Here is a 27,736-nt window from a genome sequence, read left to right as displayed (position 1 = left end):
AATAATAATAGCTCACAGAACAGTTCACAAGCTATTTGTCATCAGGATTTTTTTTCTAAATGCTTTACATTTATTTATGAACCAGTTTAGTCTTCATATCTTTTATGAGATAAGTACTATTATTATTATTATTATGTCCATTTTATTGATAATAACTCTGGAGTATGGAGAGTTAAGATAAATCACTGAATTGAGATTGTCCTGGTAAATGGAGAAAAATACTAGATCAGGAAGCATGTAAAGCTAAGATTAAACGTAGTGTGTGATGGAACTTTTTAAGTTTCAGGGAGGCTGACAGTGGTTAGTTTGCATACCTTAGTGCAGTGGTGAAGAGACTTTAGTTTGTATTCAGGTAAATAAAATACTGTAGTGTTGAGTGTCTTGTGTATATAGATAGAAATGCATGGGGTGTTATTGATGGGCGTATGTTACACTTGTGAATGGTGCTGAGGCTGAAAAAGTCACTGTTCGAAAGTAGTAAAAGCCGAACCCATTCACTGCCATCCTCCTTTGAAGTTAGGAGAAATGCTGGACTTAAGTTGTTTAAAACGTTGAACATTTAATTCCTTTAGACTTACTCTTCTAGTAAAGATTAAAAGAGTATGCTTGATTTTTAGATTCTGCATCACAAAATCATGGACAGAGCAGGAAAGCTGCCAGGAAAAGGGTCTGTTCCAGTGACTCAGACAGCAATTCGAAGGTGGTTAAGAAAGCATCCAGAGCCAGACCAGGCCTTCTGAGAGTGCCTCGGAGGTGTGCCACCACTGCTGCCAGTCGGATCAAGCTGATGAGTGACGAGGAAGATGGCCGTGTAGACCACGTGTGCACCGGGAGCAAAAATGCAAGGAAAAAGCCCCTCCATATTGCATGTGCCCCAGCTCAGAAGATAGACAGCGATTCTGAGGGGGATGTAAACTGTGAAGTGCCAAATGAACAGAGTGGCTGTGAAGGGCAGCCACCTGATGCCGACTCAGAAGGTAGTACAAAAAGTATCAGTCAGTCTTTAAATGAAGACTCAGACTCTGAAGATGTGTTGAATTCAGGACACAAGAACAGGCGTACCAGGAGTCTCAAAACCAGTGTTGCACCTTCTAAAACAAAGAATGCTTTGATTGTGTCTTTGGAGGAAGATTCAAAAAGCCATATTCCACGGGGTGAGATAGGTAGAAAATGTTCTTCTGAGTCAACTTTGGTGCACAAAGCTACTGCAGAGAATAACTTTGAAGAGGAACTGAACTATGGGCTACGTAGGTGGAATGGCAGGAGGCTCCGGACCTATGGGAAGGCTCCTTTCAGTAAGACAAAAGTGGTGCGGGATTCGCAGGAAGCTGCGGAGACAGAAGTAAAAAGGAAGAGACTGCAAACTGAATTGGAAAATGTGAAAGCTTCTGAAACAACAGGGAGTTCAAAGTGTGGACCAGACACTAGCCCCAAATCTGACTCAGATTTGGGATCTGCCACTGAATCAGATGCTGACTGTACAGATGATTCAAAAACCAAAAAGAGGAAAACGAAAGGGAAAGCAAAAGTAGTTAGAAAAGGTAAAACTTTTACAGCTAACGTATCTAAAACTATGAGACGACCAAGACAGAGCAAACGTCCTAGGTTAAATGTGGATGATAATGACTGGGAGGATGTGGACTATGCAAAATCTAAAAGAGTTCTTCGACGCTCAAAAATAAAGACGAGAAATCAGGGTAGAAGGACCGTGAGATACCATGATGGGGATGATGATAGGAGCTTAGAAAATGTGTTAGATTTTGATGATTGCACCTTATGACCTTGAGGGAAGACCAGTTCACTTAAAAGAGGGAATGGACTGGAATTTATAGTGAAAGCTGGCTGTTGAAATTATTTTTTGTCCTACAATTCAGGGAATATATTTATATTTTTCTATGAAAAGTTATGAATGTGACTAAATCATGACTGTTATTTTTATTTGCACTTGCTTGCCTTTGTAGCAGCATCAGCACAGGTGCCAAAATATGCTTCATTTTGGGGGCAGATCTAACCTACTTTTGACAGTATTTAACTACACATAGCAAGAGTTTGAAATATGTTAAACACTAGACATTCTGGTTATCAGAACCAATAAGCATTACTTTTATGGTAGCAAGTGTCATACAGTTATTTTCAGAATTCGTCAAGAGGTGGTAGTTTCTAATTCCAGTCCTATTGTAGTATAAATTTCACATGACCTTTGTTTACAGATTCTTCGTAAATATTATGTTCATACTGACAACAATTGGGGAAGGGGCGGTAACCACGATTAGTAGGCAAGGTACCTGCCACTTTTTTTCTTTCCCTGGCTACTTGAGTAGATTGCATTTTACCAGATTTTATCATTTTCATTGAAATGGTTTCCAGTTTTTCTTTCCAAGTCCTGTTGGGTCTTCTTTTTCTTTTTCTTTTTAGGGAAAATATCTACTTTATTTTATAAACTTGAATTCATAAAGTGCTGGTAAATTATTTTTTTTTAAATGTTTGATTGTATATTTTAAACCTCTAAGGCCAGACCATAGCTAGCATTTTCTTTTAAATTGTGCACTAACAAAATATTATATAATTTGTCTTTCCAAGATCTCCTGTTTTCCATTTATGGAATTTAACCAAAATCTTGGTCTTCCATAGTCTTACTCTGTGAAATAGAGTTTGTGTGCCTTAGATTTAGATAAAGTGTGTTCTTTAATAGAGTGTACAGGGCTAAAAGAGTATTTAAATTATATGTAGTGTTCCCCCATCTCTTAAATTGTAGAGTTGAGTTTTGATAAGAGTGCAATTGCAAAATCTCATTTATATAGGAAAATAGTTAGTTGTCATTCTCCATCTCTCTTAGTCTACTGCTGCCATGTGCAATCCCAAGCATTCTTTGCTGGTGCAACTAAGTATCTTTATTAGTGACCTCTAGTATAAATCTAAGAAACTGTTGTGGGAAAATAATTTTGAAATTCACTTAAAGCGTGACTTTTGCCACATCATCAAATACCATAGTACACTTATTTTCGAGCCAAATATTTTTACTTGATAGGCTGTGCTACTCCAAACAGTGTAGGTGGCCATTCCTAGCTTGTTTGTGCCTGAAGATGGACTTGACTCAAGTGGTTTACATATTTTGTAGCTAAAGGGTGTGTTACAGTACCCCCACCCTTTGTTATTTATTGGCCCTAATTGTGTTTGGTTTCAGACAAAATTAACCCTTTTCTCTCCTGTGTATCCTTAAGGTGGTAGACATTGAAAAGCATCAGACTCTGATATCAGTGTTAGAATGTTCTGAAGTGTTGGTATTTCTTGGTTCTCTATTCCAGTTGATATGGTAGAAGGTTCTTTCTCTTTCTATTCTGGTGTAAGGGGAAGGATATTCTTAGACATTACCAAGTAAGATAGGTGGTCTGCCTGCCTCTCCTTTGGTTGTTGAGAGAGCTATCACCACTTCAAAAGTATGATGCTTTCCTTCTCAAAGTTCGTGTTAACTATATTGTTGACAGATTGAGTCAGGATAATTGTCCTTGACTAGTGGCCTGAAAAAAATTAATGGAATGCTCTTTACTTCCTTAATTTTGAGAAATGGTGATAGATGTCATATCCATTAATTTATTTTAACTCTTCTTAAACTTCTCTGTTTTATATCTATTCTCAGGGTTATAACTCCATGTTTACCATCATCTGCAGAAAGGTACCAAAAAAATCCATAAACAAATATGGAATATATTCATAAATACATCAGTTCTTTTGGTAAAATGATACTTAAACCATTTAGGCTTCATCAGTAGAACTGTTCTTGACTTTTGGACTGAATTGATTGGCTGGTCAGCCAGTTCCTGATTTTTCATTTTGTCCAAAATGGTTAGACCCTTGTGTGTAGAAGCAGTATTTTTGTTTCATCTGACAAAAAAACAAAAACACAACAAGTAAGAATTGGCCTGGTAACTTTGAAAACATGGTTGACAATGGTAGCTTCTCAAGTTCTGAAATAAAACTAAGGGATTATAGAGAGAATCATTTTTATGGATTTTTTTGGTCACGGTGCTATTCCTAAGGTTAACTTTGAATATGTGACACACACTTCTAAGTACCCTTAAGGAAAATTAATAAATAATTAATAGTTCAAAATGTTTACACTGAGCACTAGAACATGTTTGACTTTTTTTTTTTTTTTCTATTTCTCTTTTTGCAAAATGAGCAGGGATTTAATGCACAGATGTACTTTAATAAGTTTGGGATCAGTTTGTATTTTTCCTGTGAAAAAAGATAAAAGGTTACAAGTGGAATGTGAACTGATCCAGAAGTAAGTGCTAGAGCTTTCCATTGCACTTGAAGTAACTAAATGATGTATATGAAGAAGAAAAGACTACTGTGGTTGTGTATGTCTAGAGTCCTATGATTTTATTGATTTATGGTTTAAAAAAAGGTTTGAGGTTATTTAGATTGGAGTTTTGATTCCTTTTAAGGATTACTTTTACCAAGCATATTAAGACAAAAAGATTTCAAACATAAAAATAGGTGAAGTTTAAAAAGCTTCCCCCCACCCATTTCCTCCTTATTTAAAAAGGGTATATTGACAATGTATAGTAACTTCCGAATAAAAGGAAAACTTTATCCCATTTTCAGAAAATTCCTAGGGTAATCATTCTCCCTTGCGGCCCCCCCCCCCTTTTTTTTCCCTAATTTTAGGGGATTAGATCCTTTGTCAGTTTAGTAATCCTCAAAAGAACAATGCATTTATTTACTCACAACCTCTGTGTTACAACATAAAAGTTTCTTCCAAGAATAGTTGAGTTGTACCTAAAAAGAAAATTAGTTTTATAATAAGAAATGGGGTGAAAGAACTTATGTTTTAGGTAAATGGAAAAAGGAGACATAAACCACCTGGAGGTACTACTGTCCAAAAATAAGAATAAAATACATCACTAAATCCTTCACACACCATTGGCTGATGATCTCTTAAGTAAAATTCTTAGAGTAACACTGGGTCCATACTGTGTTCCTTTGTCCCTCTTCTAGCCTTTTTTCTTTAGAATAATCAGAACACAGAATTTATTAAGTTCACTGTCTGGTATTAAGAACTGAAATGGAAGGACTTTATTAATCTCTTCTGTCAGTACAAATTTAATTTGTGTTACCTGGGGGAAAAAAATGAGAAGTTTTGTATATCAGATTGCAAGAACGTTGTTAAAGGTACATACAGTATTTTTGGTTTTCCTTTCTAGTCAATTGTATTTGTTTTTTGAGTAATATTTAAATGGCTAGAAAAGGTCTTTTTGCCTTGCCTTTTTATAGCTGAAATGCCATCTCCATTCTTCTCATTGGTATTAAGTCAGTATACTTACCTTATCAGGTATCTTGTAGTTGTCACCAAATCCTTTAGTTCATACATTGTATGGAAATTACAGTTCAGTTATTCTAGTATGATGGAGTGTAACAAAGCACCCTCATTGTAGAAGAACTTTTTGTCTGTTAATTATTTAAGTTATATCTCTCACCTTCTGTGGGTATCAGGAAATAATAAAGCAGAAACCCTAAGAAAATTGCAACCTAACAGAATAAGACTGTCTCTTATTCTAGTATTTGGGAACATATACAGATCAGACCAAATATATTTGTCAAAGCTAGGGAGAAAATGAAGCATTGTGGAAAAATCTAGTCCAACTAGATTAGTATTATCAAATTGTGAATTTAATGGAAAGGATTGAAATGTAAAAAATACTATGATGAGGGCTGTGTTGTCTTTTCTCACAGTTTAAGGAAAATCTTATAACTTTTAAAAATTATAGATGTTGCCTAAGGATACATGGGAATTCTCAAATTTAAGAGAAATTTTTACCAATCACTCATAAGCCAAACTGGTTTCTAATACATTGCTAATTTGGTTAAAAAAAAAATCAAGGCTCTTACTTGGTGTCTGTTCAAGGATTGTGTGTGGATTTGATGGAGGGAGGAGGGTGGGGGTGCTCGGCGTTGGAGTCCTGCAGACTCCAGGCTCTGTCTCTGGCAGCATGTAAGTAACTTCAGACTGTTTGTAAAGACTGATGGTTTCGTTGAATTATCAGTGCTACAGCATACTGTCTTGTCATACTTTAGTTTTTAAAGTTAACTTTAAGGTAAGTTTTATCATTTATTAAAATCTTCAGTGGAAATTCAGACTGTAAAGAGGCAGTCTGACAATTGAATGAGATGGCACAGACTATGTGGACTGCAGCAGCCAGCCTACCCTTGGTTCCACAAGGAAAATTATTTAGAAGTTGTTAACCTTTTTTGATTAGCGATTACATGTTAAAGAAATTTTTAATTTTTAATAGGTTAAAGTTTATTTTCTAAGTTTTGATCCATACTTATTTGGTTCACCTGTAAAATGCTAACCACTTAACTGGAGCTTGTCAAAAAAGCAAATCTTTAGTTTTCTGCCTCCATTTGAGATCTGTACTTTTAACTTTTTAAAATTAGCTCATTACCACGTCAGAATCTGCATTGTCAACTAGGAACTCGTTTTTTATTCAACTAACTGAAGTAGTAAAATATAACAAATTTAATAGTCATTATAATTACAAGTAAAGGCTTTTTTAACTACTACAAGCCGCCTAGCTGGTTGATTGTGTGAGGTCTGCACCATCTAGTTCCCCCTGCAACTCTCTCACCTCTGGATTTAAGCAGCTCTCCACCCTGTGTCCATCTGTGATCTCTTCTCCTGCAGGCAGAATGCAGGACTCCCACATTTGGTGTGAGTCAGAGCCTGGAGGGAGACGTGCTTGAAAGGGGGCTGCCTTCTAGCTGTCGTTGGCCCCATTGCTTTTCATTTGTAAACTAATAAAGCAGATTGAAAAACCCAGTATTTACTTCTGATATCATCTTATCCTGCCTGCATTAGTCTGAAATGATCCATCTCCTAACAAATTAAGCAGATTAAGATCCCTGAATTCATACTTCATAGTTTTTTTAAATTAGATTTTTAGAAATCACAACTCTTGTGAGAATCATTAAAAATGATTGTTATCAATTGTTTCTAGAGATAAAGAAAATTATAGGGAGCTAGATTAGCTGTAGATGCAAAACACATCAAGGTTCTGTGTACCCATCATTGAGTGAATTGAAGACTTAAGGCCATTTATTCAACCACAGAAGTGACCAAACTACTGGAGAACAACCCTAGGTTACAGAATCAACAGTCTCTTGACCTGACACTGCCATACCATTGACTTCTCAGTGTTACCAGCTCCCCTGAAAAAAAATGTTAAACCCTGCGAGTTACAGAAAACCCTCTTCTACAGCCCATCTCTAGTGAGACGTTCAGGTTATGGGGTATTTGGAGACTTATACTGTGGGGAATATCAGTAAATGCTATTTGCTTCCAGAGTTTTGGTCATTGCCTATCAGCGAAGGTCAGACGATGAAGAAAAGAAAGGCCATCTCAAAGTCTGCTCTGATGAGAGGCTTGCTGGAGAGAGGTTACTATTTGCAACTAAAATGTTTTCCCTTTATAGGAGTTTGATTTACCCGCAATCATAGTGACCAATAGTTGTCTGTACTTAAGTATATGAAATAGGCCAGTATATTATTTTTACTTTGACTCAGACATTTTCTTATATTTTTCCATTCTCAAATTTGTTTCTAATTCTCTCAGTTTAAATGCTGATAAGAATACAATTGTTTATGCTTCTATATAGCAATGATGTAAAGTTTACTTCAGATCTGGGACTACAATTTTGTGTTACCAAGTATCATAATTGGAATATGAATAATCCTTCAGAAACTAGATTGTTGCTTTGAATCAAAACTAGAATGTCTACATCCAGATTTCTATTCACTACAGACCATGTTAGAATACATAGTGATCTGTGAGTTCTATTTTAATAAGTGGTCATCTCAATAAACTGTGACAGAGCCCTACTAAAGATGTAAATTGTCACTGTACTAACGAAGTTTTTATTATACCCAAATAAGGAGTCATTTAATGAAAGGCAACAATGCCTCAAGCACTCAGTCACCATTCCAACACCCATGGCTGACCAAAGACCACCTGGGATGGTAGGACTTGTGGGGTTGTGCTGGTTAGTTAGTATTAAATGGCACTCACATAAATTATCATTAGAGCAGTATCCTCCAAAAATTTTAAGCTTATACCCTAATATATATATATTGAACTCCTAACCCTCAATTAGTCTGTCTATATATTTCTAAAAACTAGTTTTCTCAGAATAAAGCACTTGATAATTTACCAAGTTCTCAGTAATAAAATTGACACTGACTTACATGTATTGCAGTTTTAAAAAATTCCCCACACTGTCATTCTGTGTTCCTCAGATTGTTTTTATCTTGATGACATTCCCATGTTATGGTTTAACCCTTTAGAGATTTCAGCTTAATCGAGTTGGAGATACCTTATACAACATAACTTAATCCTGTATCCTCTCCCCTCTAATAGTTCATCTTTCCTTAAAGCATTTTAAAAAGACTAGTTACAGTTTCTTCTGTAGAATCTTTTCCCTTATTTTGGATTACAAGTGTCTTAAGAGTTGGTACTTACTAGGTTTCTAAGGTGTCAGTATAAGTACTTTCATCACAACACTGAAAAGGAATTAGTTGCTGCAACTTCATTGTCTCACAGAAATTTAGTGTAGTAGGATTTTATATATACAAATCCACTGGATATGTTGGGAATGAACTAATTGTATATTTTTAATATTTTTCCAACATGCAAATGGATGCAGTTTGTTGACTGATAATAACATATCCTCGTTTTACTGTAAAGTAGAAATGTCACCTTAATTTTACCATGTATTTTTTAAAACTATTCATCTGTTGTTGCATATTCTAGCATTTGCTTAATGTGCTGAAGATTCACTCTGAATCTAGGATTGATTTGAGGACAGTAGTTTATAATTTAAAAATTCCTAAGAAAACATTTTTTGAAATGGTAATAACACCACTTTTAAGCCTCTGCTCCGTTCACTCCCCAACTTCCTGTGCAGCAACTCCAGAGCCCAATCAAGGCAAGGTTGGGGGGCGCCTGATGGGGGGCCCTGCTGAGCAGCTCAGCCTGCTAAAATGCCATTTTTGCAATGCCTTGTGACTTAATGTCTTTAGAAATGGAATTTTCACTGTAAAAACAAGTGAATCATGTAATTTTGGTAAAAAGGACTGAAGCATTTATGGGAAATTGCTTTTAGCAAAGTAGTTCCTAGCCAACTATGGGAGAATTTTCGTGGGTCTTGGAGGAAACAAAAGCACATCTTTGAAATGCATGTCATATATTTAAGGTAAACTCTGAAGAGTTAATTTTGAGGTTTTAAGGCTTAGCTCATCACCCTCTCTGTTGTTAATGAACTTGTCAATCCACAGAAGTCATTTTCACCTGTACTCATTTGCCCTTGATCACAGGTAAATGTCTCCCTTCACAAAGGAAAAATGAAGAAGGCTGGTAGTTTGTAGTTTCACTGCTACAGAGTAACTGCTGATGGCTGGGAAAACCCTTATTTTCTATCCTTAGCAGTGAAAAGGAAGTGAGTCCCAGATGATGTGTGGTTATTTCAGTGGCTGCAGACTGTCCTTAGCAAATGCTGAGTGTCTGGAAACCTGAGATAGCGTCCTACACGCTCACCCCCAGCAAGACTTGTGCCCCTTGAAGACAGATAGTTTGGCTCTTAATGGCAGCAAGACTAGATTCCCAACAGATAAGGCCTGACATTCAGGGGCTAATGAACTTCAGGTGCATTTTTATCAAGAAATACTAGTGCCCAAGAAACCGTGCTAGTTAAGTTTGAAGTGTGAAAACCTGGCTTTCAGATGTTGGCAAAAATGAAAATGATTTGAGCCCACCTAAGTAAGCACCACATGGCGGTTCTGCACAACCCCACTGTGTTCCATCGAAACTGCTGGCTGAGGCTGAGTGAAGGACTAGCCTCTGCAGAGTGCTTTCTGTCCTACCTTTTTGCTGCTGGATCCTGTCCCAGTTTCTGGTTCTCAGATACAATAACACTTCCTTGAAAGAAGTTCTCCATTGCCCCTTAGGAGGTTCAGTTTCTATAACAAGTTCTGACAGCGGCCTGCGCTACTTAGTTCCTTACAGCAACTGCTTGTGTGTGTAGAGTTTGTGTCTTTTAGAAGCTTCAGCCTGATCCTCTCTGTGCCCCACATACACCAGCTCAGAAACTATCTGAATAGCAGTGAAACTAGGATTTAATAATTTCAGGTATATAGAATCCTGAAATTGAAAAAGACGAATCTAGGATTAAAACCACATTTCAGTTGTATAAAACCAATATACAGTTCTTTTTTATGTACTAGCGACCCATGTAACTTTTTTTTTGACTAAAGGAAATACGAGTTGGAACTGAAACCTTAAAGTAGGGCTGATGCTGTGTCGTCATAGTCATGATGGCATTTCCTCCTTGTTTAGGTTCTAGGAAAATTATTTCAGAAATCCTATTGAATATTTTAAAGTAATTCAACATAGAGTATTAGAAATGACACCAAAAATTTAAAACCTACAAAGTTCTACTGTAAAAATAAAGATTTTTAAAAAGTGCTTTTTGGTGAGTGGCTTTATGACGGAGGAGCCTGGCAGGCTATACATCCATGGGGTCGCAAAGAGTCAGACACAACTGAGTGACTTCACTTTATGACCCTGAAGGGTACTTTAACCCTATTCTTACAAGTCTGCTGCTTTAAGGGACAGTTATCCTTAGAGACAGTGAAGTGTGCAAGGGGCTGTAACTTCTGTCCAAGACTTTGATTTGTAGACAAGGAAGTGGAAGGTTATATCAGCGTCAAAAACGTGTAGTGTCATTGATGATGATCATTGGTTTTTCATTTAGCAATATGAGTAGTTGTAACACTGTCGAGGAATGTATTGTTGAGGAATGTAAGTAGTAGTAAAATCTTGTGGTACAAGATTTTTGCATTTACATGAACTTTCATTTTTCAGAATCTGTTCCTAGAGACAGAGAACCCAATACAAAAATGAGAACATGTGTGCATAATCAGAAGGATGCAGTGCCAATGCCTAGTGAGACTCTGAAAGCAAAAATGGTACCTGAGAAAGTTCCCCGCAGATGTGCTACTGTTGCTGCAAATAAAATAAAGATAATGAGTAATCTAAAGGAAACCATTTCAGGACCAGAAAATGTGTGGATTAGGAAGAGCAGCAGAAAACTGCCCCATCGAAATGCTTCTGCTGCGGCTAAGAAAAAATTACTCAATGTTTATAAAGAGGATGATACAACCATAAATTCTGAAAGTGAAAAGGAGCTAGAAGATATTAATAGAAAAATGCCCCTTTTAAGGCGTTTCAGATCCTGGAAAGAAAAAGCACAGTAGTGACTATGAAAATGTAGACGTGGAATTGAAAACCAGGGGCCCCAGGTAAACTGGCAGTTGCATTCCGCTCCTAGCTCTAACGTTGTTAACCCCTTGTTGGCACCTTGTGAGGGATTTTCTAAAAGCCATAACCCAGTGGGGCAAAGTGGGAGGAGGGCTTCCTCCTAGTCAGCCCTTGTACAGATGCATATGACAAGAGAATTCTGAGGAGGAAATAGATTGTGGAGCCTGTAGTTGGAGAGGTGGGAAGAAAAGACAAATGGCCCTGTCATGAGATTATTCCTTTTCTGAAAGGAAGGGCCTTGAAGAAATCTCTTGATTCTTTAGAGGAAGAAAATGGGAAGTGTACAGGGCCGGTAGCAAAAACTTAAAGGATGAAAACATTTCAAAATCTCAACCTGATACTAATTTTCAGGGTTCTATGTTAAGAGTATAACATTTCAGACCACCATGACTGTGGTGTCATTACTGAAATAAGGTAAAAAATAGGCACATTTCAAGAGGGAGTGCCACTGAGCCTATTGGACATTTGAGTGAAGCAAATTCTAAGATCCACGCCCTATAATTCACAACCCCAAAAGTCATAAACTAGAAGGGCCTGAGGATTCCATGACGGGAATGTTGATAAATGAGTTCTGAAGTAAGTGTCGGAAATAGAAAAAGTCCATTAATGTTATTTTGTTTATAACACTGCAATTCATACAGAATGATGACCACTTGATATGACGAATTCAGGGAATATATATTTTTATATGAAAGCTATGAATGTGACTATCACAACCTTCTCTCATTTTTACTTTCATGTAGCAGCATTTATAGAAATGCCAAAAATGTGCCTCACTATGAGGCAGGTCTTAGTCTTAATGAGTTAGAAAATAAAAAGTATAAAGATGGAAACAGTCATATTTTTAGATGATACTGTCACATCTTTTGTTTCTTTATAGCACCTTAAAAGTTAGAACTTTATGAATATTTTGAGCAAATTAGAGTCTCATCACAACAGACTTTAAAGGCAGCATGTCTGGGCTATATCAATCCTTCATTAGGATTAGAAAATCTGGTCTTGATACTATAAAGAATTTATTTGCAATGAGGTTTGTGAGTAGGTATTTGTTGAAATTAAAATCACCAGATTAAATGAATGCACTGTCAAATCTTTTTAACATAGCAACATGCTATTGGAAAAATGAACTGTTAAGCAAGTTGTTTTCCCATTTAAAAGTATCTGTGAATATTAATATATGATTTGCATGTGTAAATCTAAAGTAAAATACAGCAATCTAAGGGTTTATGTTCCTTTTTCATTAAAAGACAATGTAATGCATTTTTTTTGTTACACAGATCAACTAAAGTGTCTTATTGAGAAATTTACTTGTGGTTGCATGTCTGCTTTAAAAAAAGGCTTTTTGTTGTCACTTTCTTTTTCTTAGCATAAGCCAGAGTCTGTATTTGCTCTGTTTGTAGTATATTTTCATCTGAAATACTGATACCAGTAACTTGTTAATAGTACAGGTGAGAAAGGGAAGAATTCCTAATAAACTGCAAATATTTTTAGGTGCATGGGGTTTGATTTTTGATCTTTAATGAAATGTTTAAACCTATTTCCAGTCCCATATTTGCACTTAATTTCACATAAATTTCTTATTGGGATATGCTATGTCCTCAACAAATGCCATAAAATGAAAATGTTAAAAATCTCAGTTAAGAGTATTTTATGCCATTTTTGGACCATTTTAGTGTCGTAAGATTTCATTTTGAAGTTATAATTTTCTCTGGTGGGGTTAATTTCTGTTAGCACTTGAGATTGTACCATCAGCCTTCTTTCATAATGGAATCCCTTTTCTGGTTGAGTATTTGATTTGAACATATACTTGCCTTTTTTTAAGTGCTTGGCCTAAATTTATTGTAACTGCATGAAATAAGCATTTGTTTAAAATTTAATATTCTTGTAAAAATCTCTGAAATGTATGCAGAATTTCAATCATAACTAAATGTACTATCATTACCCTATTTATGATTTTCAATCAGCTTTCCACAAGTGACTTCTTCATAATGTAATTGAAATCAAATTGAAGATCTTACTGGTAAAAGTGATGTGATTTTATTCAACAAAAGGACTAAGACATAGTGCCCAACTGTAGCCCAGGAGTGTTAATGTAATTTTAAAAATCTTGTCTATTCTAGCTTACTAACATAGAGTTTCCTAAGCGTCAACTAGATAGCTAGTCTTATTGTTTATACTTTAATGTTCATATTTTGCTTCAAAACCCAATGTATTATTTTGCAGTAATGTGTAAAATTGCTAAAAAACTGATCTTATGGAAATGCTTTTGGTGACAGTTTCTCCACATCTAAAAGCAAAATGTTTCTAGCAACAGATTTGCGATTTTTTTCTAATCTCAAGAGGCTTCCCCGACCCCATATTAGTACTTAACTTTGTGACTATTTATTGATAGGGTTCCAGAATGTAAGCAAATGCCCTCTAGTTTCAGCACAACTGAATGTAGTGTAAATGGATTTTTTTTTTTCCGTTGCAATATTGTATATTTTCACTTTAAGCTATGGTATAGTGTCACTTCTCTCCTGCATGGATTAGTGCTGTTAAATAATGAAAGATGAGAACCAATTCAAAAATAATTACATACGTTTCTTATTAATGAAAGGCTATTTAAAACGAAATTTTGTACCAGAGATGGCCAAGTTTTAAAAAAGAAGCAACTATTTTTGCATTCTCATGAAATCTTTCAGATCATCAGCTTTTGAAATGTGAATTCCTATTGCCAGAGTAAAGGCTCATTTTTACAACACCGCGAAGCACTGTATTTTTTCCTGCCCGTTCATCCGCCCTCTGTCCACTGTCCCGAGGACGCGCCGGGCCGGGCCGGCACCTACCTGGGGCGGCCGCGGTTTGAAGCCGGGTTCTTAATAAACCAAAGCTCACCCTGTCACTCCTAACGGAGAAGAAAACGGAAACGGAGTTAAGGAAGGAAAGGTAACCGGGCTGGCCTCTTCCCGGAGCTGTGAGGACTGGGCCGGGGGCTGTCGAGCCCCTTGTCGGCCTGGTCCGTTACCTGCGGGGACGAAAACCCCGCCCCCCGGCTCGCCTTTCTAGCCCGCAGTCACCCGATTTTTCGGCGGCCCCACCGGGCTCGGGCTGCGAAAGGAAAAGGTCCTGGGTTTGTACCGCCGCAAGGACTCGGGGCGCATGCGCGGGGGTGGTGCAGGGGGTGTGGCGGTGCTGTGTGGGGGGCGGGGGCGGTGTGGCGGTGCTCTCGGGCGCGTGCGCGGGACGCGTGCGCGGTTCAGTGGCACCGCAGTTAGGCTGGGAGAGAGTGAGGGAGAGCATGGCGGCCACGTTCTTCGGGGAGGTGGTGAGGACGCCGTGCCGAGCTGGGACGGAGGACGAGGAGGAGGAAGAAGAGGGGAATAGGGAGACGCCCGAGGATAGGGAGGTCCGGCGACAGCTGGCGCGGAAGAGGTGAGGTCCTGGGGCATCGGAGCGGACGCACCGGCCCTGAGGTTGCGGCTGCTCCGCCCTCCCCCAGGCCCCCGGCTTTGGGGGCCAAGACGGCTGCGGGGGTGCCGGGTGGAGGCGGCCCGCGGGCCCTGCTGACGGCTCGGTGGGGCGTCGGCTCCTGCCGTCTTCAAAGGCTTCCTTCAGCGTTGGTGCCGGTGGTTTCCTGCGGGCGTGATCCGTTCTCCAGCGCTGCGGGGCTGTCTTCCTCCCTCAAGTCTGTCGTGCGTTTGGTTCATGGATATAAGACAACTCTTAAAAACTGTATTCTCCGCCGCACTTCTTGGTTAGCATCGTGTGTCAGCAGCATATGGATATGTCCTTTTTTTAAAAAGTGTAATTTCCAAACACACAGACATTAGAAAAAATAGTAAAATGGCACGTTAAAGCCCCTCCAGTCACATAAATTCAACAGGAAGATTTTGCCACACTTTATCTCTCTCACCCTTTGGTGGGTCCCAGTCTCCGTGGCCTTTCACCTCTACAGCTTTCAGAATGCGTATCAAACGATACAGGTATTTTCTTACATATTAACTTTTTGGATACTGTGTAATATAGCCAGTCCATGGTCAGAGTTATCCAGTTGTCTCAGACACGACATTTTACAGTGGGTTTGAGGAAGTCAGAACCCTGGCAAGGCACACACCTTAGATTTAGACGTTTTATCTCTTGAACTTCCATGCATTTAGAGCAGTTTTCTCCCCGCCCCCAACTCTCTCACCCCCTTTGAGAGACCGATTGTCCTGTGGGATGTCCCACCCTCTGGACTGGCCTGATTGCTTCCTCTTGGTGTCCTTTATTCAGGTGTGTGTCTGTCACATGCATTTCCTGTAAAGGGAAGTTCCTTCTAAGAGGCTTGGTCAGTGTTGTGCTGCAAGAAAGCCTCAGAGGTGGTCCTTGCCATTTCTCACCACACACTATGCCTAGTTGTCCACTGTTTGGGTTGCTAAGACAGATTGATCTGTGGATCAACTGGACAGCCTGATCTCTGTCCTACAGTTCTCCGTGAACTGGGCAACAAACGGTTTTACCTATGAATTATTGTTGCTTGAATCCGTTGCTTCCTTAAAATGATAATTATGTTCTTTATGGAATTAAAGTTTGCATTCTACTTAATACAAAATCATACCTGTGGTAACCTTTTTGTCACAGTGTGATACTAATTACATTTAAATTATGTGGAGTTCAGGAAAGCCTGGGGTGGGATACAGTTCATAGGGTCACAAAGAGTCAGACACAACTGAGCGACTGAACAACAACATTTAAATCGCTTTTCTTTCATTTTTTTGTTTCTCTTGTTAGGGAGGTGCGGCTCTTTTGCAGACAGACAAAAACAACGTTGGAAGTTTCTCTGCTGGAAAAACATCCTTGCTCCAAGTTTATAATTGCAATAGGGAATAATGCAGTAGGTAAGTGGAAGTGCATTAGACTACACGCTTTGTTGAAAGAGCAGAAGCTGAAGTTACTTCTTTCCATCATAACAGATTTCAGATGTATATTACTTTTTTAGAAGAAGTCATAGCAGAATAACTATGTCTGAATGAAATCCGTCCCTGCTCATGTGGCACTTTTTGAGAAACTTGAAAACTAAGATTTAAGGAAAATATTCTTGGCTTTAGGAACTTACAATTTCAAGGAAACCCCGTTTCTAGTATCTAGGTTTTCTTGGGTTTCTGGGCCTGTTGTGGCCCAGCTGGCCAGGGGGTCAGCAGTCCCTTGTTACAGTGGGTCCTTGTATGTTTTTGAGTTAACTGACTCCTTTAAAATCATAAGGAGAACTCTAGCAATATAAGGTTTTTATATATATATGAATTCATTTGATAGATTAAAGTAGGAACAGTGCAGCGTTCAGCTGGAACAATGAATACACACACAAAAGTACACAAACCTGTATCATTTTAGGGAGTTCACAGGCCCAGAGGAGAGCCTTGGGGAACTCAGTGAAGATTCCTTGCCCTGTAAGGTACCCCTAGTGCCTTTGCACAGAGTCGGACACGACTGAAGTGACTTAGCAGCAGCAGCAGTGCCTGTAGAACAGTACATGGTAAATAATAGCTGACTCATTTATTTACAGTTCTCCTGGCCTAAAATTTCCCAGAAGGTTGTTACAGTGTGAGACTTTGGTGAGACCTGTCAGTAAACCTGTCTTCCTGATTCCTGGCTCCAGTATCCTCTAAACTCAGGGCATGGCCTCTAACTTCTTGAGGCCTCAGTTTCTTTTTCTGCACAATGATGATGTGTGTAAGGTTGATGCTCTCAATGGCTCTTTAGCACTAGGATTCTCAACTTGAATTTATTTATTTTTTATGATTTTAAAAAATTCATTTATTTTAAATTGGAGGATAATTGCTTTACTGTGTTGTATTGGTTTCTGCCAAACAACAGTATGAATCAGCCATAGATACTGAATTTGTTTTTTATTGAATAGAAAATACAACTTGTGGAGCCCAACACTAACTGATGTGCCATGTTTTTCACAGCGTTTTTGTCATCATTTGTCATGAATTCAGGAGGCTGGGAAGAAGTCGGTTGTGCTAAACTCTGGAATGAATGGTGTAGGACAGCGGACACTGCACACCTGTCCCCCACAGAGGCTTTTTGTGTGTTTTATCACCTGAAATCGAATCCTTCGGTATGTGGCGCCTGGCTTGTGTGTATAAGTGGGAGTTATTTAGGCATCATTTATGTAGTGTTCATTTGAATTCCACATTCCTTTATATCTACTTTTGGGCTGAGGGATTCTGCCTGTTGGCAGTGGTAGTAATCATTTTTCTGCTTATATAATATCAATGTGGCAAATACGGTGTGTTGGTAAACTTCTGAAGAAATTCTGAAGTAACTTTTTTAGAAACAAACTATAACATTAGATACTTAAACCTTGCCCTCATTCAGAAAATGATTTAAGCTGGGAGATCTAAATGTGGGAGAATGCATATCCTCATTCAGAAAATGATTTAAGCTGGGAGATCTAAATGTGGGAGAATGCATACACGCTGTGGAAGCAGGGGTTCTGCTTTATTGCCCTAAACCCACCTGGCATTCAGCTCTAAACCCATTCCTATAGACTGGACACTCAGTTAACACTGAGCAGATGAGTGCTTTATGCACTCTGAATGCAATTCTGTTGACACTGAGCTTTCATCCTTGCCTAATTCATCCTGATTTTTTTTTTTTTGGCTGTGCTGCTGCATGGCCTGAGGGATCTTGGTTCCCCCTGACCAGGGATGGAACCTGGTCCCCCTGCAGTGGAAATGTGAAGTCTTAACTGCTGGACCCCTAGAGAATTCCTAATTCATTCTGATTTGTTAAGCTGTAAAACATGCTCTGCAGTTGACGCCTAGTGATTTTATTGGATTGCATTTGTCCTAGTCCTGTTCTTGGGTCCTGGGCTTCCCAGGTGGCTCCATAGTAAACAAGGCAGAAGACGCAGGTTCGATCCCTGAGTCAGGAAGATGCCCTGGAGGAGGAAATGGCTACCCACTCCAGTCTTCTTGTCTGGGAAATCCCATGGACAGAGGAGCCTGGCGGGCTACAGTACATAGGGTTGCGGAGAGTCGGACACGACTGAGCAGCTGAGCACATCTTCTGTCCTTGGGACCATTCCGAAAAAGCAGCACAGTTGGGGAGACACGTTAGGCTGGTGAGGCGGCCCCGCGGGTGATGCCTGTCTGCCCACCTGCTTGTTGACAGAGTGCTCTTCCACTGGTGCTGGACGCTTGAACGGAGGCCAGGGGCAGGGGCTCAGACAGTGGAAGACCTCAGTAACTGTAATACTATAAGGTTAGCCTTGAAAATGATAAAATTTAATTTTATAATATTTACAGTTTGTTTCTGTAACATGTAATCCAATGTTATTAAAATGTTACATAAGGGTTTTTGTAAGCACCCAATATTTATAGGGCATAAATAGTAAGGGAACTAAGCATGTTCTTCATCTGGCCCTTAGTGGAAAGTTTTCGCTGTAGAATATGTCTTGGAGGTCAAGCAGGAGAACTTTCTGTTACTGTGTTTAGGTTTACCATTGGTTTGTTGGGTGTCTTGACTATTCAGACCCTGTGTGTATAACTAATTATGTATCTAGTCTTGTTCTCCCTAACCTCGGGGCCCCTTTTTTTCCTCTTGTGCTTAATTTTTTTTTTTTTTTGGTTGTGCCATATTACATGTGGGATCTCAGTTCCCCAGCCAGGGATTGAACCCATGGCCCCTGCAGTCGAACTGGGCTGCTGGGAAGGTCCCTGTGCTTCATATTTTCCCACTTGCATCATTAGGTGTTAGTGTTTCTGGCGATATTTGGACACGGTTGATTTTTATGGATACTATCGTTCCACGAGCATTGATGATCAGTCATCTTACCCTCTGACACCTCTGTGTGGCAGGTTTTCAGTTTGAGCACACGGCTTCTAGACTACCGCCACCTTCCAGACATCAGCCCCATCCTTGCGTACGGCTGGCCTGAGATGTGGCTGGACTGTTACCCTTGACTCACAGCACTTGATGTTTTTGTGATTTTTTTGTTGTTGTTTTTTGAGTTTGGCCTTCACAGTGTGTGACCCCGAGAAGGGCAGCAGGCCTGGTGTTCTCCCCAGTTTTGTAAAGAGGACTCTGGTAGTGTTTACTGACAGCATCGTCAGCGTCTCCTTGGCCAGCCCTCATGGTTGTGCTGTCAGTGTGCACTTTCTTCTGATACTACTTGCCAGTAGTGGCTTGCTTCTTAAAATTTTAAACTTTAAAGAAAAATGAATAAGCCGGTAGCAGATTAAGCAAACCAAATGTTATCCAAGGGTTGTTTTGGGATTCACATGATGCATATGTGATGAGAGTGGGGTGTGTGTAATGCTTGCTTGACCTGACGGGAAACACGGAATTTGATTTCAGGTCATGCTCTGCCAGTGCAGTTGCTACGTGGCCGAAGATCAGCAGTATCAGTGGCTGGAAAAGGTGAGAGAGTCTCATCTGGGGTTGCTGCTGTATCAGGGTTCAGTGTCTTTACATGTAAGCCTGCGTAGTCGGATGTTGACATAGGGCAAGTATTTGCTTTTTCCCTTAGAAATATTATAGGAGTTTTAGAACATAAAGAATAAAAGAACACAAGCAAATGTAACTAGCATGTGCTGAAGATCGTGGGTCATGAAAATGTAACACATTTTCGAACAAGTTACCCACGTGAGGCAGAGCAGGGCACAGCCACGGGTGAGAACCAGCCATGGTGCCCAGGCTGCCTGGAAACGCGGGGCCATGAGGTGGGAGGCCTCTGTGAATTGGTCTCACAACCTGGGTTCACGGGGCTGGCGCAAAGCCGCCACTCACACCAGAGCTGCAGCCATATTTCTTAGCATTAGGATGGATCAATTGAGTCTTCATTTTGCGGGAGAATAAAGCAATTGTATGTGCCCAGTAAAAAATTTTTCAGTGAAGAATTTAACTAGGAGATCCAACCAGTCCATCCTAAAGGAAGTCAGTCCTGAATATTCACGGTGTCGCGAAGAGTCGGAAACGACTGAGCGACTGAACTCAACTGATTGATTGGAAGGACTGATGCTGAAGCTGAAACTCCAGTGCTTTCACAACCTGATGCGCAAAACTGACTCATTGGAAAAGATCCTGATGCTGGGAAAGATTGAAGGCGGGAGGAGAAGGGGCTGACAGAGGATGAGATGGTTGGATGGCGTCACTGACTCAATGCGCGTGAGTTTGAATAAACTCTGGGATTTGGTGATGGACAGGGAGGCCTGGCGTGCTGCAGTCCATGGGGTTGCAAAGAGTCAGACACGACTGAGCGACTGAACTGAACTGAACAATTTTAGGGAATAATCATAATTTTCTTAGTTGTGTATTATTTTTTAATGAAATAAACCTTTTCAATACATCTTATAAATGTTTCAGTTTAAATGTTAGGCTAAATATAGATATATATTTATTTAATTTATTATATATATTTAATGTCAGTTAAATATAGATATAATTAAGTTCATTAGAAATAAGTTTTGTGCACACCTGTTTTAAACCAGATTGGCATACTTAAAATGCACTTTATAATTTTTGGTAGCTGTTTTGATTAAAGGAGAGATTATCTGATAAGGTCTATGAATGTTCTGATGGCTGTATATATCATTTTATTTTATGTCCGTATGTGTATTTTGTAGGGACAGGGTCCATAACTTTGAATAGATCTCAGAAGAATAGAAAACTGCTGTATTAATTTATATTATTAATTTATGTATGATGTTTTGTACTGTGGAATAGCTTTTCTCTCTCTGACTTGAGAAAATGTAAAGTTATGCATTTCCAAAACAAAGTATTCCAAAACATAAGTATTCAGAGAGGATGATAAATCAGGCCTTGTGAATAATGTTAAATCTTAAATGGAACATTGCTTATAAATGTATATGATGTTAAGTTCTGTGTTTATTTATAAAGCTATGCTATAATTAAAAGTCTTACAAATCATTTACAGCACATAACCTAAAATCTTCACTTCTCTTGCTATTTGAAATAGCCATTTTCTTTCTTTTCTTCATAAAATATTTTCAGAAGAGGTGCAGAGATCTAAAATCTGCTTTTTTTTTTTCCCCTTGAAGATAGCTTCTTCCTTTTTCTTATGTCATCAGAGATTTTAAAAGCTGGAAGAGTCCTTAGAAGTCCATGAAATACCAGCTTAGGTGGACATTGAGGCTTTGAGCAGTTGAAACTTGATTTATAAAGGAAATACACTTAAAGGTGAATTTAAGAATCATTTGCACTGATGTAACACTGTTATGACTGCAACTTGCAAGTGATGTTCTTAGAAGCATCCTCAGTTCAGTGCTCTTGAACCCATCATTCCATACATTAAGGAGAGGACCACTTCCTGTTTCTAATACAACACTAGTCTAAATAGAGCGTTCTTAGAGGTTCAGTTCTGTTCAGTCGCTCAGTCGTGTCCGACTCTTTGTGACCCCATGAATCACAGCATGCCAGGCCTCCCTGTCCATCACCAACTCCCAGAGTTTACTCAAACTCATGTCCATCGAGGTAGGATCTTAATTATGTCACTTTCTCCAGCAAAGAATGGGTGTCACTTCCATTCAGTGTAACACTGTTCTCAATACCGATGGCAAGTAGCGCTCTGAGAAACTGAACAAACACTGGAACAAAACAAAAAAAATCGCCTACAGGCATCGTCGGCGGGTGGCAGGGAGGGCGTAAATGAACAGGTGCTTGTAGTTGAGTGACTCCTTTACCTGTGATGGTGTCCCTGGCTGTTATAGCAGCTGTTCTGCCTCCTTTGTTCTTGTCTTCTCTGACTTCAGATCACACCTCCCTCTGTCCTTAGTTCACAGGTGGGGGAAGTGACTTGGAGAAGGTCACCTGGCTAGAAAGAAACAGAATTAAGATCAGTCCCACCCCAGTGAGGGGATAGCAGAGCGGGGGCTCTGTTTTCCATTGACACGTCCAGTCCTTCAGAGCATACGTATACACTGTTATATGAATGGTGTTAGGTAAATAGCTTGAGGGATATTTCTGTTCTGTCACAAAATATGTATCTATTTTAATTTGAAATCAATTTTGTGTTAGGTTTTTGGCTCTTGTCCAAGGAAGAATATGCAAGTCACTATTCTCACATGTCGCCATGTTACTGACTATAAAACTTCAGAATCTACTAGCAGCCTTCATACTCCTTTCCTGAAAGCTCTAAAAACTCAGAATTTCAAAGAGCCTCCTTTTTGTTCACTGCTAGAACAACCAAATATTGTCCACGACCTTCCTGCAGCAGGTAGTATCGCAGTTCATGCCATTCACTTCTATTCTTGTTACTGCTTTTTTCATAGTTGTTGCTGGGACAAGTAGAGATCTTTTTGAGGTGTTTGTTAATGGTGATCGATACCAGTGTATTGGTGTTAGTCCTCAGTATCCGTAGTTGCAGGTATGTTATATTTTGTAGCTTCCCTGATGGCTCAGCAGTAAAGAACCTGCCTGCCAATGCAGGAGAAGTGGGTTCGATCCCTGAGTGGGAAAGATTCTCTGGAGGAGGGCATGGCAGCCCACTCCAGTATTCTTGCATTTAGATCCCCATGGACAGAGGAGCCTGGCAGATTGCAGTACTTGGGGTCACAAAGAGTCAGACATGACGAGCAACTGAGCACGCATGCACGTTATATTTGGTTTCAGTGTTTAAACTTTGCAGACACACATTCATTGTATGAGAGCAGCTCTGAGTTCTTAGCTCTTAACTCAGAGCTGCCGTTTCTTTCTAGCATTGATAACTTATCATGCAAGCCAGTGTTAGATGTCATTTGTTCGTGCATGAAAAGTTGGCAAAGTGTGTTTTAATTGTTAGAATAGAAGCTTCAGATACTGAATTTTGGTAGTTACTTTAATAGTTTATTTTTTATTCATACTACCAATTATACCCTAACATATCAAATTTTGATTCTCACTTTTTAGTGGTTAATATGTTATATAATTCACTTATTTGTTCATAAATAAAAGTTTTTTTTAAACTTTAAATGTTAAGTTTACTAGAACAAATGGCTAAATGTTTTATACTATGCATTATATATTATTTGCATTTAATTTACTTCAGTACAGTCAACAAAATTATAATCTTGTATCTTACTTGTAAAGCAAAAGGTAACTTAGGAAAGTAAATTGTCTTTGAAAGAAAATATGCGTTATAATTGATTCAAAATGGCTGTAAATGATTAAAAGAGGCAACAGAGACGACTATTTTTAAAAGCAGCCTTTATGAGGTAAAGGTGTTGCACTTTAAAATTGTGTAACAGAAAACCTAAGTGATTTTGTTCTTGTCTATTCATAGTTCTGAGTTACTGTCAAGTATGGAGAATCCCTGCAGTTCTGTACCTGTGTTACACTGATGTGATGAAATTAGACCTGATCACAATCGAAGCTTTTAAGCCTGTACTTTCTTCCAAAAGTTTAAAGTGTTTGGTTAAGGTAAGGCTTTATTTTATTGACTTAATAATGAACTTGGTAGCGAACATAAACGTGGTATTGAATGTGAAACCTGAGTAGCAAATAGAGATCTTTTTCACCCCAAGTAAAGAGAAAGCTGCTGGTCTGGGAGTTTGCATATGATTATCACATGTTCTTCTATATACACTTCTGAAACTCGGAGAATATTTTGTTCATGTTTGTCAGGATAGGCCAGTGCTTTAAATCCCAGATGTCTGTGTGGGAAGATGGTTTCACTCTTCAAGAAGTTTCTGTAACTCATTAATTTGGAAGGTGTAATTTTTTTTTTACATTAATTAATTAATTTTCGGCTGTGCTGGGTCTTTGTTGCTGTTGATGGGCTTTGTCTACTTGCGGCAAGTTGGGACTGCGGTTTGTTCCCGTGCTCGGGCTCCTCATTGCTGAGGCTTCTCTTGTCATGGAACATGGGCTCTAGAGTGCAGGCTCCATAGTTGTGGTGTACAGGCTTCCTTGCTCTGTGGCATGTTGGGTCTTCCCCGACCAGGGATTGAACCCACGTCCCACGTGTTAACAGGTAGATTTTTATCCACTGTGCCACCGGGGAAGTTCCTAGAAAGTATAATTTTTGAGAAGGCATTTTGGAGCATAGTATGGATCAAATTATCATAACGTTTATTGACTTAATTTTGCATTGGGACTAGATGGGCTAAATCTGTTCCCTGTTCTCAGTTTGGATGTACCTGTGGGCTCTTTTCCCAGAAAAATACATATCAGCATGTACAGAAAGGTTTTGCCAGTAATTTCAGGTAGTCTAGGGCCTCCCATCTTCTGCCTAAGAGATTTGCTGACAGTATGGACTCTTGGTTGAAGAACTTCTTCTTTAAGGGGATGAGATTATAACAACATTGTTCCAGGTTGAAAGCCTTGTTTTATTCTAGGATGGCCATTAGGAGTAGGGCAGCTTCCTTTGTAATTTCTGTTGGCATCAGCTAATTTCATAGGTTTCGTAAATTAGACTGTCACCTACGTGGGAGTGTTTTCTCTTGTGGTAGCCCCAGTACGTCATGAGTCTGATGTGTCAAAGGCCCTCAGGCATTTACTGAATTAGTAAGAGTGAAGTCCTAACTTGGTATAATTCAAGTATATCTTTCAGCTTACCTGGAGTCATGGATAACCTCTCAGGCAAGTTATTTTGTATTTAGTATCCCTTTCTGAGGATGTGGTAACTAGTGGCATTGCCTGCGTCTGTGATTACCTGATCAACTCTTCCCACTTCATTGAGGGCAGGGGCCGTGGCCACTGTCTTCACTCTGGGCACTGCCACCCAAGCATCTTCACCACAGACATCATGGCCACGAGCTCGTTCACTGCAGACGTTACCACCACGTACTGAATTGTCTGAGAGGCAGTTTTGCCATGAGAGATAAAATAATGAAAAAATAAAAGAGGGACATTAAAAAGGACATAGTGAAACAAGAGAAATGAATAACAAACTTAGATTTTATTGTGAAGCACGAAATATTTGAATACATTTAAAATGTATCTACCTCCTGGCAGTGCTGTGCAAAGAACGGGTTCTGGGGGTTGTACTTAAGCACTAGTCTGCTAGGTTGTACGTCCACGTGAACATAGTGTGTGTGTAGGTAGTATAGACGTATAGGCTTGTTGATTTGTTTCCCTTTTCAGCATTGCACCTTGTCTTTTTCACCAGAATTTCTCCCTTTATTAAGACAGGTGTCAGTTTCCAAGCCTGGGATGTGGATGTGTGACCTGAGCCTGCTATTATCTGGTGAAGCCTGTTCTGCACTGTCTGTTCTTGGCCCGTTCTCACAGGTCCATTGGTGGACATTCTAAATTCTGTGGGAAGCGTGGAGCCGACTCTGCACCTGCAGATCACCGAAGGCTTTGCACTGATGTGCTCTTTTCTGTATAGCGTGCAATCTGGCTTCATGCTCCCGTGTTTCACACTTTCCCTGGGCTTTTTTTTTTTTAATTTATTATTTTTTTTATCGAAGGATAATTGCTTTACAGAATTTTGTTTTCTGTCAAACCTCAACATGGATCAGCCATAGGTATACATATATCCCCTCCCTTTGGAGCCTCCCTTCCGTCTCCCTCCCATCCCAGCCCTCTAGGTTGATACAGAGTCCCTGTTTGAGTTTCCTGAGCCATAGAGCAAATTCCGGCTGGCTGGCTGTTTCATATATGGTCCCCTGAGTTTTGTCACCGTGTTTTCTATCATGTCGGTGTCCGTAGTTGTCAGAGTCCCCTGTTTTAAGATGCCAGGTCTCCTTGTTACCATGCGTACCATTGTAAGGGCTGAGACTTAAGTGACAAAGAAATGAGAGTCTTTTATCAGCAGCAAAGTCCAGACTGTCAGCCAGTTATTCCATCTTTTATGGCAAATTGCCTCGCAGCCGTCAGCTCTGCGGTGAGAGTGGTGAAGGGCCAGAAGCAGAGCCATCCGGATGCTTCCGTGAAGGGGCTGCATGGGCTCTGTGATGCTGGTCCGTGCTCAGGGCTCCAGTGACCCAGAGTATTCTGTCCTTGTTCTGAGACTTGTAAACCATTTGTCATGTAGAGTTTAAGTCAACTTTCAGTGTCTAAAAACATGCTTTGTAGGGGAAATGTAGTTACCTTCTCTTTACCTTTTCATTTCTTGCTGTAAACATGATGACTTCTGGGAGGATGGAGGGGCTTTCTGAAGAGCACTGTCTTCTTAGTGACTGAATACAGTCGTCCTGGCTTAGGTCAGAGCTTCTGTTCTTTTTGACGTGGTATTTGGTCAACAAGATGGAGTTCAAGTTGGGAACAAGATGGAATTCTCTTGTGTCCCTGCTGTGTGGACCACATGGTGCTGGGTGGTCCATGGCCTGGAGGTGGCACAGGTGGTTGCTGTGCCCAGATGCCAGCCGCCAACCAGGGTGGGCGCGGGGGTGAGGTCAACCGAGGAGAGGCTCCACGGGAAGGGGCCCTTCAGCTGGACCCAAGGGATGGGCAGGTCCCAGTGGAGGAGACATGCCCAGCGAGGCAGTGTGGCGTGAAGTGGGCAGGCTCAGGTGTGTTTGAGGGGACTGGGAGGACCCTTGGTTGGGGTGCAGAGAGGACTGAGCACATGTGGAAGAGGTGACCGAAGGGCTCAAGACTCCTGGAGGCCTGGGGTCCTGTCAGAGAGCTTCGGGCAGGGTTGAAGAGGACCCACCAGATGTCCCGTCCATCAGGTGAGGCGGTGAGAGGTGGGGCCTGTCCTTTCTGGTTTCCTCTCTGCTTCTGTGTCAGTAGTAGGGCTGGCTGGGCACGTGTGCCTTGTTCTGACTAAATTCTCACTATGTTAACAACTTCTTCTCTCCCTCCAGAACATTCCCCAGAGCACAGAGATACTGAAGAAATTGATGACAACAAATGAGATTCAGAGTAACATTTACACGTGATTCCCAAGATGGTTTTGTACAGTGTATCACCCATCCATTCCTTTAAGGGCAGCAGCGTACCCTGTTTTGTAGTTACTTTTTTCCACGGGGGTATTACAAGGGTGTTAACAGAATAAACTTATTTTAAATTCATTGTAGTTTCTGTTCCTTGTTTATGGTGGTTCTATTCACACCTAAAATAAACCAGATGGTTCTCTCTTTATCCACAAGGTGGGGGTTTTGTCTTATTTGACTATCTTAAGGTAAGAGAGTTAAATTGTTTAAAAGCTACAGCTAACAAGTGTTACTAATATGGCAAAATATATACTTTGGTGCAAAAATTCTATGTGATACCTGAAAGCTGATGATCTGGTATTGGTGAGTCTTAATATGCGGAAAGGTTCTATATTGTGAGTTCTTCAGTTTTTTTGTTTTATGGATAAAAATTGAAGTTATATACTCGCTCAAAATGAAACCAGAAAATTTGTATTTCATGACTTGCAGTAATCTCTTACGGTAGCTTCTTTCCCCAGACTTGCTGGGCTGTTTGCAGTGTTGCTGTTGTCCTGATGTCCAGCTTGGCTGCGGG

At 39.9% G+C, this 27,736-nt stretch overlaps 2 protein-coding genes across 2 annotated transcripts in view; both read left to right on the top strand.

Annotated features, from left to right (window-relative positions):
• BRWD1 (bromodomain and WD repeat domain containing 1) overlaps nucleotides 1-14,117 on the top strand; it is a 124,993-nt gene extending 110,876 nt beyond the window's left edge. The window contains exons 41-42 of the mRNA XM_055569708.1: nucleotides 618-1,541; nucleotides 10,919-14,117. Of these exons, the coding sequence (XP_055425683.1) occupies nucleotides 618-1,541; nucleotides 10,919-11,310 (1,316 nt within the window). The 3' untranslated portion in view covers nucleotides 11,311-14,117. The remainder of the gene's footprint in view (nucleotides 1-617; nucleotides 1,542-10,918) is intronic.
• A 477-nt stretch (nucleotides 14,118-14,594) lies between these two features.
• PSMG1 (proteasome assembly chaperone 1) lies at nucleotides 14,595-27,300 on the top strand. The gene is made up of 7 exons (XM_055569714.1): nucleotides 14,595-14,788; nucleotides 16,127-16,233; nucleotides 17,305-17,456; nucleotides 19,700-19,762; nucleotides 22,379-22,577; nucleotides 23,622-23,758; nucleotides 27,094-27,300. Exons 1-7 carry the CDS (start codon nucleotides 14,655-14,657, stop codon nucleotides 27,166-27,168), a joined length of 867 nt encoding a protein of 288 aa, XP_055425689.1. The 5' UTR covers nucleotides 14,595-14,654; the 3' UTR covers nucleotides 27,169-27,300.
• Nucleotides 27,301-27,736: the final 436 nt, after the last annotated feature.

Source organism: Bubalus kerabau, chromosome 2 (assembly GCF_029407905.1).
Source record: "Bubalus kerabau isolate K-KA32 ecotype Philippines breed swamp buffalo chromosome 2, PCC_UOA_SB_1v2, whole genome shotgun sequence".
In the NCBI taxonomy this organism is placed as follows: Eukaryota; Metazoa; Chordata; class Mammalia; order Artiodactyla; family Bovidae; genus Bubalus; species Bubalus kerabau.
This window is presented reverse-complemented; position numbering and strand designations above follow the sequence as displayed.

Excerpts from the sequence above, each read along its gene's own strand:
- PSMG1 (XM_055569714.1), top strand. The coding sequence starts at position 14,655 with ATGGCGGCCACGTTCTTCGGGGAGGTGGTGAGGACGCCGTGCCGAGCT. Across the intron at positions 14,789-16,126 it reads CGACAGCTGGCGCGGAAGAG|GGAGGTGCGGCTCTTTTGCA; the intron begins GTGAGGTCCTGG and ends TTCTCTTGTTAG. Across the intron at positions 16,234-17,304 it reads AATAGGGAATAATGCAGTAG|CGTTTTTGTCATCATTTGTC; the intron begins GTAAGTGGAAGT and ends TGTTTTTCACAG.